At 33.7% G+C, this 10,772-nt stretch overlaps 1 protein-coding gene across 1 annotated transcript; it reads left to right on the forward strand.

The window, feature by feature from the left end:
- The first annotated feature begins 588 nt into the window (after window positions 1–588).
- LOC127690149 (olfactory receptor 7G2-like) lies at window positions 589–1,536 on the forward strand. Its single transcript, XM_052189696.1, has one exon. It carries the CDS (start codon window positions 589–591, stop codon window positions 1,534–1,536), a length of 948 nt encoding a protein of 315 aa, XP_052045656.1.
- Window positions 1,537–10,772: the final 9,236 nt, after the last annotated feature.

Here is a 10,772-nt window from a genome sequence, read left to right on the forward strand (position 1 = left end):
TATGAATCCCATACAACTAAAATGTAGAAAAACATAAGTTGGAAATTCTCATAGCAAACCAGGTATCATGTACTCAAAGCCTCTAAAATTTCTGAGAAGGAAGTGGAAGCAAGATGTTTGAATATTGAAAGAGGAATCCTGATACTATAAAGTGAGTAATACAACATCTAGTCCAATATAATCTTCTATGATGTGCACTCACGGAGTCAAGTGTTAAAAGTAGTGTTAGTCTAATGAGGTAAATCTCTCAGGGATATGCATGCTGCTAGGAGAAAGTCTCATGATCCCTCATGAAAATTTGTTGTTATGGTATTCCTTCATGACCAGAGCATTGTTCATATAGTTGATTTTCAAGATCACGCATTCAAGATGTCTATAGATTGGTTACATGTTAAATGCTACAGGAACCTGGCATTTATGCTTGTTTCTGGGGCTCAAAATCTGGGACTTAGCTTCTGTAGCAAGTGCTTTAACTATTGAAACATCGCTTTAGACTTTAAGGATGACATTCCAGCAACTTAAGTTTGGCAGTTGTGTCTGATCCAAAATTTCACAATTTTTCTACCTCTCACCCTCTCTATCAGACTTATGAACAACATGGAAAAGAGAAACCAAACAGCTTTTCCGGGATTCCTTCTTTTGGGATTGACAGAAGACCCAGAACTGCAGCCTGTCTTGGTCATCTTGTTCTTTTCTATATATCTGGTTACCATTTTCGGAAACATGCTTATAATCTTGATTTCTATCTCTGACTCCCAGCTTCATACACCTATGTACTTATTCCTCTCCAATTTATCCTTAAATGACATCTGTTTAAGCACAAGCACCATCCCGAAGATGCTGGTGAACATACAAGAAAACAATCAAAGCATCACATACAAAGGCTGCCTCACTCAAACAAGCTTTGTCTTAATTTTTTGTGGCATGGAAAACTGTCTCCTTGCAGTAATGGCTTATGACCGTTATGTGGCTATTTGTCACCCCCTAAGGTACACAGTCATCATGGAACCCTGTTTCTGTGTCCTGCTAATTTTATTGTCCCTGCTAGCTAGTGTCCTGGATTCTTTAATGCACAGCCTGATGGTGCTCAGACTGTCATTCTGCACACATCTGGAAATACCAAGCTTCTTCTGTGAACTTCCCAAGATTCTCATGTTGTCCTGTTCAGATACTGTCATTGATAACATCCTGCTTTATATTTCATCATGCATATTTGCTGGAATTCCTCTCTCTGGAATAGTTTTTTCATATATTCATATCATGTCCTCTATTTTGAGAATGTCATCATCAGAAGGAAAACACAAAGCCTTTACCACCTGTGGGTCTCACCTGTCAGTTATATCACTGTTCTATGGGACAGGTTTTGGGGTATATATTTCATCTATTATTATGGATTCATCCAGGAAGATTGCAGTGGCTTCAGTGATGTATTCTGTTGTACCTCAGATGCTGAACCCCTTTATCTATAGTCTGAGGAACAGGGACATGAAGGACGCCACAAAGAAATTCTTTAGTAGAATGACTTCTTTTCTATGATATTTCATTCACTTAGACATCATTTTCTCTAGAAAATACTCTAATAAAATTTTCATAAATTGCAATTATGAATCCTATTTCATTCTTCTAATATTGCAACAAAAGAACTACATTTTAACTGTATAAATCTTCACAATTATGACATTTTCTGTGGCTCTATGCCAAGGAGATGAACACCTATTCCCAGTGAAATTGTTATTATGATTTTTGATCTCAGTACATGTATCAGTGAGGTAAGAATTTCTCAGCAAATTCAATGCCATTATCAAAAGAATTAATGCATTTATACGTTAGTTGTTTGTCATGATTTTGTTGGAGTTAACAATGGCCAGTGTTGGTATCTTCAGACCTAAGAGAATAAAGACCATAACATATCATAGAATAATAGAGTGTTCCATACTTAAAGGGGACATTTCAAGGTGAAGAATTTGTTTGAAAAACCTTGGGATTCCATCAAATCTTTCTACAACACTTACTTTCCAGGTACTAGAAATAATATCAAAATTCACGGGCAGTTTCTGGTTAAGACAGAAGATGTGTGTGTGTGTGTGTGTGTGTGTGTGTGTGTCTGTGTTCTTTTTAAGACACATTGAATGACTTCATTATGCATCCTTTAGACTGACTAAATTAGTAGGTTGAATTGCCATGAAAATGTGGCCAGGATCTAGCCCAGTGAGATTGCTCATTTGGTAAAGATGTTTATTGCTACGCCTGCTGAAATTTTTATATGCCCTATGTTTTACAAGCTGGAGGGAGAAATTCATTCCAGCTATTTGTCCTCTGAGTTCTATATGCAAGGCCCGGCATGTGGATATCAACATGCATAAAGATGCACACACAGTAGGTAGGTAGGTAGGTAGGTAGGTAGGTAGGTAGACAGATAGATAGATAGATAGATAGATAGATAGATAGATAGATAGATGCATAGATGCATAGTTCCATAGAAACATAGATAAAATATTGTGATATAACCAAATCTCATTTAACTGGTAGATTGAGAGACCTGACTTATGCAAATTATCCTTTACTCTCTACAAAAGAACCTTGTATTTTTGTGCCTATAATCTCCAAACACACTCTTCCCCAATCTGGGGTACCAAATTTATTTTAAGGCTTTGAAAATAAGTAAACTATAGATGATATCTGACTTTATGGGCACCTGTATGTCATTCAGACAGAAGAAAACACATTTTTAGTAGGGTCATTTCTCCTAGAAAATGTGATATACTCATAATTTTAGAGTGACTGTGTTTTGAGAAGTAATGACTATTCCTATCTTCATATGTGTTTTATAATATATGTAATTTTATACCCTACACTTTGCCTTGTAATTGGAATGTACCTAAGAGTTTAGGAAAAGTACATCCCAAGAAAACAGGAATTTTATGATTATAATTTTCATTCACTTGTCAAATGTAGAAAGTAGTAAATTAAGAATAAAGCTATGCCATATTATTGTTAACACATGAAACAATGCTTAAATATGATAATACTTAATGAAAATTTGGCTGAACAGGTAAATACATACAGAGATGATTAGGAGAAAAAAGATGGTGTTCTACAAAGTTTAAATAAAACATTTTTTCTAACTTATTTTTTCTTTATAATAAAAATAGATTTCTAGAGAAGATATTCACAAACTTTAAAATGTGTTTGCAGAATTGATGATGCTCATTTCTAGAGCTGATTTTTATGAGGGATACAGATTACAGTCCAACAGCTGACATTCTTAATAAATCCCCAGGCAATTGCTATTGCTATTCCTTTCGTGGAAAAGGAGAACATGAAACTTGTGTGTTATTTATTATCACCACTATTTTATATTAGGTTCACAAAAGAGTGTGGGATTTATAAACCAAAGTCTATTCCACTATTCCGATCTAAAAATTATACCCCTTCTTTTGAAGTGGTCTATTCCTGTCCAGATCCTTGTTTAGCATCCTATAAATAATATACTAATCATTATTCTGAATGTGGAATTTGACTCCCACCACTCCATTGCTTTTGAAAACATTATACTGACCTCGGATTACTTTAACCTATCCTACAGAAATGAGTAACTACCCAAACACATGAACAGATCTTTATTTTTATTGGATTTTTAAAATTTATATTTTAAATGTTTTCCCTTTTCTAGGTCTCCCCTTCAGAAAACCCCGATTTCATTCCCCTTCCCCCTGCCTCAATGAGGGTGTTCACCCAGCCACCCACTCCCATCCTCCTGCCCTGGCTTTCTCCTACACTGAAACATGAAAAACCCTCAGGCCCAAGGGCTTATCTTCCCAAGGTTTTCCATCAAGGCCATCCTCCACCACATATGTGGCCAGTGCCATGGGTCAGTCCATGTGTATCCTTTGGTGTTGGAAAGAGCAGGAATTCAAGACCCATACCTAAAAATATCAAGAGCAATGTAAGGCACGGCAGTAGCCAACATCAAAATAAATTGAGAGAAACTTGAAGCAAGCCCACTAGAGTCAGGTACTAGACAAGGCTGGCTTCTCTCTCCCTATCTATTCAATATAGTTCCTGAATTTCTAGCTAGAACAATTAGACACCAAAAGGATGTCCAATGGATACAAATTGGAAAGGAAGAAGTCAAAATATCATTTTCAAATAATATGACAGTATACTTAAATGACCCCAAAACTCCACAGGAGAACTCCTACAGCTGATAAACAACTTCAGCAATGTGGCTGGATATAAAATTAACTCAAATAAATCAGTAGCCTTCCTATACTCAAAGGAAAAACTGTCTGAGAAAGAAATTACAGAAACTATACCTTTCACAATAATCACAAATCATGTAAAATATCTTGATGTGACTCTAATTAAAGAAGTAAAAGATCTGTATGACAAGAACTTCAAGTCTCTGAAGAAAGAATTCGAAGAAAATCATAGAAGATGAAAAGATCTCTTATGTTTGTGGATTGGCAGGATTAATATAGTAAAACTTACTATTAGTCATTCTATAGTATATGTATAGGAAATAGTACATGTTGAAGTAAGCTACAGATTCAATGCATTCCCCATCAACATACCCACTCAATTCTTCATAGAGTTAGAAAGAGCAATTCTTAAATTCATTTAAAATGAAAAAATGTAGGATAACAAAAACTTATTTTCAACAATAAAAGAACTTCTGCAGGAATCAGTATACCTAACCTCATGCTGTATACAGAGCTATCATGATAAAAACTGCATGGTATTCATACAGAGATAGGCAGGTAAATCAGTGAAATAGACTTAAAGACCCAGAAATTAACCTACATACCTATGGTTGCTTGATATTTACAAAGGAAGTAAAACCATCCAGTGGAAAATAAGACAGCATTTTTAAAAATTGTTGCTGGATCAACTGGTGGTCACGATGTAAAAGAATGCAAATTAATCCATTCTTATCTCTTTGTGCAAACCTCAAATCGCAGTGGATCAAAGAATTCCACATAAAATCAGATATATTGAATCTAATATAAAAGAAAGTGGGGAAGAACCTGGAGCACATAGGCACAGGGGATGTGGAGAAAGAAACACTCCTACATTGCTGGTGGGATTTCAAACTGGTACAACCACTCTGGAAATCAGTCTGGCAGTTCCTCAAAAAATTGGACATAATACTACCTGAGGACCCAGATCATCATTTTAATTGGATAGGAATTTAATACCTGAAAATAACATTTTTTAAAGATTTATTTATTTATTATGAGTACACTGTAGATGTCTTTTTTTTATTCGATATACTTTTTATTTACATTTCAAATGATATCCCCTTTCCTGGATTACCCCCTCCCCGAAAGTCTGATAAGCCCTCTTCCCTCCCCCTGTTCCCGAATCACCCCCTCCCACTTCCCTGTCCTGGTATTCCCCTACACTGCTTTCCAGGACCAGGGGCCTCTCCTTCCTTCTTCTTGGGCATCATTTGGTATGTGAATTGTTTCTTGCATATTCCGAGCTTTTGGGCTAATATCCTCCTCTTTTTATTTTTTAAAATTTATTTTCTATATTCTTTGTTTACATTCTAATAGCCTTCCCCTTTTCCAGTCCCCCCCCCATATGTCCCATAAGTCCTTTTCTCTCCATCCATTCTCCTATCTTTTCCCCTCCTTTTTCTCTGTCCTGGTACTCCCCTACAATGCTGCATCAAGCCTTTCCAGGATTAGGGCCCTCTTCTTCCTTCTTCATGGGAATCATTTGATATGCTAATTGTATCTTCAGTGTTCAGTGCTTCAGGGCTAATTAATATCTGCTTATCAATGATTACATTCCATGTGTATTCATTTGTGATTGCGTTACTTCACTTAGCATGATATTTTCCAGTTCCATCCATTTGCCTAAAAAATTCATGAATTCATTGTTTTTAATTGCTGAATAGTAAGTACTCCCAAAATGTGGTATATATACACAATGAAAATAACGTTTTTGCACACATGTACTCCCATAACTTCCATCGAAATTTTCCCTTTCTCTATAAACATATCTTCTTTTCATTTCCATGATGTATTTGTTTTTGTGTTGTATGTTTTACACACACAGAATACACTTAGTGTGCAAGTATAAATATGTGGAAGACTATCCATCCAATGTTCCAGTGAAAGACTGAAATCCTATTAGGAACCTTATTTCTAAAGATGAGGGACTTCTTTCCCTTAGCAACAACCATCTTTCATTGAAACCATAACTAGTGTTGGTATTTCACTGAACATTTTCCACCCATACTAAACTACTGTCTGGCTTAATATACTGTAGATCTTGTAGGAGTAAAAGTCAATGTGAGTTCATGTGTCGAATGGTGTTGTAATGTCTGATGAATATTTTTGGCAGTACATAACTATTCCATCTGGCTCTAACAATTTAATTGTGTCTCATAATTTTTCTCTGACCATCATGTGGAAGGAATGTAGTTTACATGTTCCATTTAGGACTGAGAATTCCTCAGCCTCTTATGATTTGAATGTAGGCCAGGTGTGAATTTCTGTCTCAATTGCCATCTACTGGAAAAAGATTATTTTCTGATATACTAATATACTAATGTTTGGTTATAGGGATGAAAATATATTACTATGTCCACTAAGTAGAGTTATGAAGATATTTTTATTATTTCTTTTACTTTTCAGATAAAAATTTCATTGTATAATTTCTCTCTTTCATATTCTTCTTCAAAGTTTTTTATTCTACCATATAATATTCATTACCGGTTTTTGCAGTTGCTCTTTTACATTAACATATATATGTATACAAACACACACACACACGCACACACACACACACACACACATATGCATATACACATATGCTAAATATAATCTGTTCTGACTTATAATATTTATTTTTATGTATGGTTCACCTATTGCAATTCGGTATTGAATAACCAATTGTAGTTATCCTTGGAGAAGACTATTTCTAGTCCTGTCATTTCTTAAATTCCTGTAGTACTTTGCATAAGCTTGAGGCCTTGCAATCTTTCCTTCACCGACATTGAGATGTCTATTGATGTCATCTGTGTTCAATATGTGTTCAACTCATATTTAGTGAGTGATGTTGGTTATACTTTATTAGTATAGTTTCTGACATTATTAGGAAACACATTCCTCTAGGAATTTTCCTAGTCCTCTGACTCTTACAAAGATTCTTCCAACTCTTCTGCAGTGTGGACTGAGTCTTGTGTGAGGAGTGTTTTATAGATACATCCTTTGAATTACCCAGATAATTTTGGTAACTGTTTGTTTGCCTTGTTAGAAAAAATATTCTCACCACATTTGTCTCTGATTACTGTTTGATCATTTGACATCTTTCTACTAATGTACACAATAATCTTAAATGTTACTGTATTTTTTGCTCATTCTGGTCACTCTTTACACTAGTATTTGGTATGCATTGCTTCACAAATTTAGTCTTCTGGCATTCACCTTCTCTGACTTGGAATGTTACACATTTCATTAATTAAGTTATTCTATTCTGCCTTAAATTTAACTTATGCCATTTGAAGGAAAATTATGTAACTGGACATTACCATACAGAGCAAGATATGTCATATTCATCATAACAGGTATTCTGTGTTTTTTGTTATGTGTAGAGTCTAAAAAAATAAAATAAAAAAAATAGGGAAGTGGAAGTGAATTTATTAATTTCTGTTATGTCTTATTATGAAAAACACATGGACAAACTATAGGAGGAAGGTCTTATTTTGACCCAAGATTCAGGAGCTTTTTATATGAAATATGTGTCACAGAAACACATTTACCAAAGACTGAGTTTCTCAGTTCATTGTACTAAAATTATCTAGTAATAGTATTTCCTACACCTTTGAAACCCAAGCAGATAAAATATAATCAGAAGCTAGATATACTTAAATGTTCACAATAAGAAGACTATAAAGGTTACAATCTATGAATGACTCCAAGAAAGAGTGGAGTTTGTTTTGCATTGTTTTCTTCTGTTTATTTATACTGAAGGTTTGCTACACATATGAATGCATAGTACTCGTGACAGCATAAACAAAGCCTATGCAGATATATAGCTGACAGAAAATCCATTAATGCAGAAGGTATATAGATACAAAAAATATTTATTTCTGTAAAAGTAGGTACTGACACTTGGAAGCTACTGCAAGAAGGGGAGTCACTTTACCCTAAGGTACAACTTCTGATGGTTTGACCATACATGGGCAGCAAAACTGTACTTGGATTTTAAAATAATTGTTAAACAATTATTTTACAGAGTTGAATAGCTTGAAAGAAAGGATGAATGTGATGGAGATGGAGGGAATTCATTAATATGATCAACGAGCTTTCTATGAAATTATCAAGGAACTCATACTAAATGAAAAAAGATATTGTGAATAGAATGAATTAATTTTCTCCAATAGAGTGTCCAAACTCAAGAGGTCAGCCCTGAAAAAATGTATAGAAGCAATGCTAAATGGACTTAGTAAATTGTATATACACTTGTATACATACTCAGATTTGTGACTATACATATATACATACATACACACACACACACACACACACACACACACACACACACACACACACATATATATATATATATATATATATATGTAGTGCTATGTGCAGATATGTAATAGCCATAAAGAAGAGAACATGAACAATAAAGAAGACAGCTTCCATTTTCAAAGAATGGAAAACCAAAGAAGAATTGAAGGTAGGAAAAAGGTACAATAATGATTTTTCAGTGGTTAAAGGTGCATCCTTTTCCAAACTACCTGGATCCAATTCCTACCATTTTTGTGACACAATACAGTCATTTGTACCTCCAGTTCTGGGATTTTCATCTGAGTCCTGCAGGCACTAGGCAGGCAATTGGCATGCAGACATGCATGTAGTCTAGCTTCCAAACGTATAAAATAATATTTAAAAGCTAATGAATTATTGACATAACAGAGAGAAAGAATCTTAAGACAAGTATTATGAATTAAAGAGAAAATTGAAACTATTTTACTAAGACATAAGCAAAAAATTCTTATGGATGTGCTATTGCCTGTTTTGATAAAGATTTTTCTGGTATATACCCACATCTATACCTATATATGTATATTTGAATATACACATATTAATGTATTATGCCAAATATATGAAATTGTACAGATTAAATATATGATGTTTATTGCATATAAGGTAAACTTTAATAAAACTATTAAGAATAAATGTGTAATTTGTCCATAAAAATAAATGCAATAAAAAAGAAGCAAAATGAGTCATGATATTTCTAGTAATTTCAACAGTGCCTTACTTTCTCCTCACATACACACAGTACCATTTTTGTTTTTTGATGTTGTTGCTGCTGCTGTTATTTTCTGTAGATTTCTTACCAGAAATTTCTTTTAATTCTTGCCAGCTTAATGTATGATATGTCAATTTTATCACTACATTTTCTTTCACCTAAGTTTTATAATTTAGCTTCCAGAATGATCTAGGCTATAGATACTACACTATGTAGAATCTGTTATATATATATGTTTCTCTCTACCTCCCTCCCTCCCCCCCTCTCTCTCTCTTTCTCTCTCTGCATATATATATATATATGTATATGTGTATGTGTATATACATATACATACATATATATAATGCTGTATATACTATAGATAATACACTAATTCTGACTGGAAAGTTCATTTTGACCATAATGACTGCAAAAAGATTCTACAACCTTTCACATTAGGGAGGGATGTCATATGTGTTCACAAACACATTTACATTGAACATGTACAAATTTGTCAAATGTATCTAAAAAGAAAACAAAAAGTGTGTAAATCTAAGGAGTGATACAGCCTAATAGGCTTTTTAAACTCTATCCTATTTTGTCACTCTTGGTATTCTGAAATGTTGTTTGTTTAAAAAATAAGTTTAGGGGAGGGAGATAAAAGCACCAATATATAAAAAAAGAATAACTGTGTAATTTTATATTGATTTTGATGATCAATCAGCAAATATTTAAGAGAAAGTATATACCTAAACAGAATCTATGTTCCATGTTTTAGTTTTAGTATTAAACCTGAGATTTTCCGTTTTAACATACATTCGTCATTTTGGGACTTATGTCAATATAATATCATCTCTGTGACTCCTCCAAGTAAGAGAATTAGATAAAATAATAGATGACTCATTATTGGTACTGAAACATTGATGCTGCCTTCCAATCAGCTGAGACCAAAGAACTTCACTAATGAGGAGCTTTGGATATTTAAGCCCAAAGGGCTTCACTGCCAAGGGATAGTCAATTGCAGGTCAGAACTCATTGGACTTGTTAAAGTTAGCATGCAGTAGTCTAAATTACAAAGTAAAAAGAAAATACCATTTCTACCTAGAACTATGTAATTTTGTTGTTTATAAATGTTTCCTTAATGCAGTCATATCTGGGTCAAAATTTCTTTTACTTAATGATATTTTCCTGAGAACTTCATGAGTCCTGAATTTATAGCACTCCAGGCCAATCCACTCTTGACTACATCCATGTCCAACTGCTAAGTTTCTGAAACTTGTATTTTTATATTCAAATTTAAAATATATTGGGATTGATTATGAGAGGTAATGAAATAATAGAGATTAATGGATTGTGAAATATTATCAAATACATTATATTAATTATAATATCATCTGAATTTAAAATATTAAGTAATTTTTAAAGTAACCTTTATCATATTACACACTCGTTGAATTTCACTGCAGTGTAACTGCATTTATAAATATACTGCATTATTTACACACAAATTACATTTG

Source organism: Apodemus sylvaticus, chromosome 7 (genome assembly GCF_947179515.1).
Source record: "Apodemus sylvaticus chromosome 7, mApoSyl1.1, whole genome shotgun sequence".
Lineage (NCBI taxonomy): Eukaryota > Metazoa > Chordata > Mammalia > Rodentia > Muridae > Apodemus > Apodemus sylvaticus.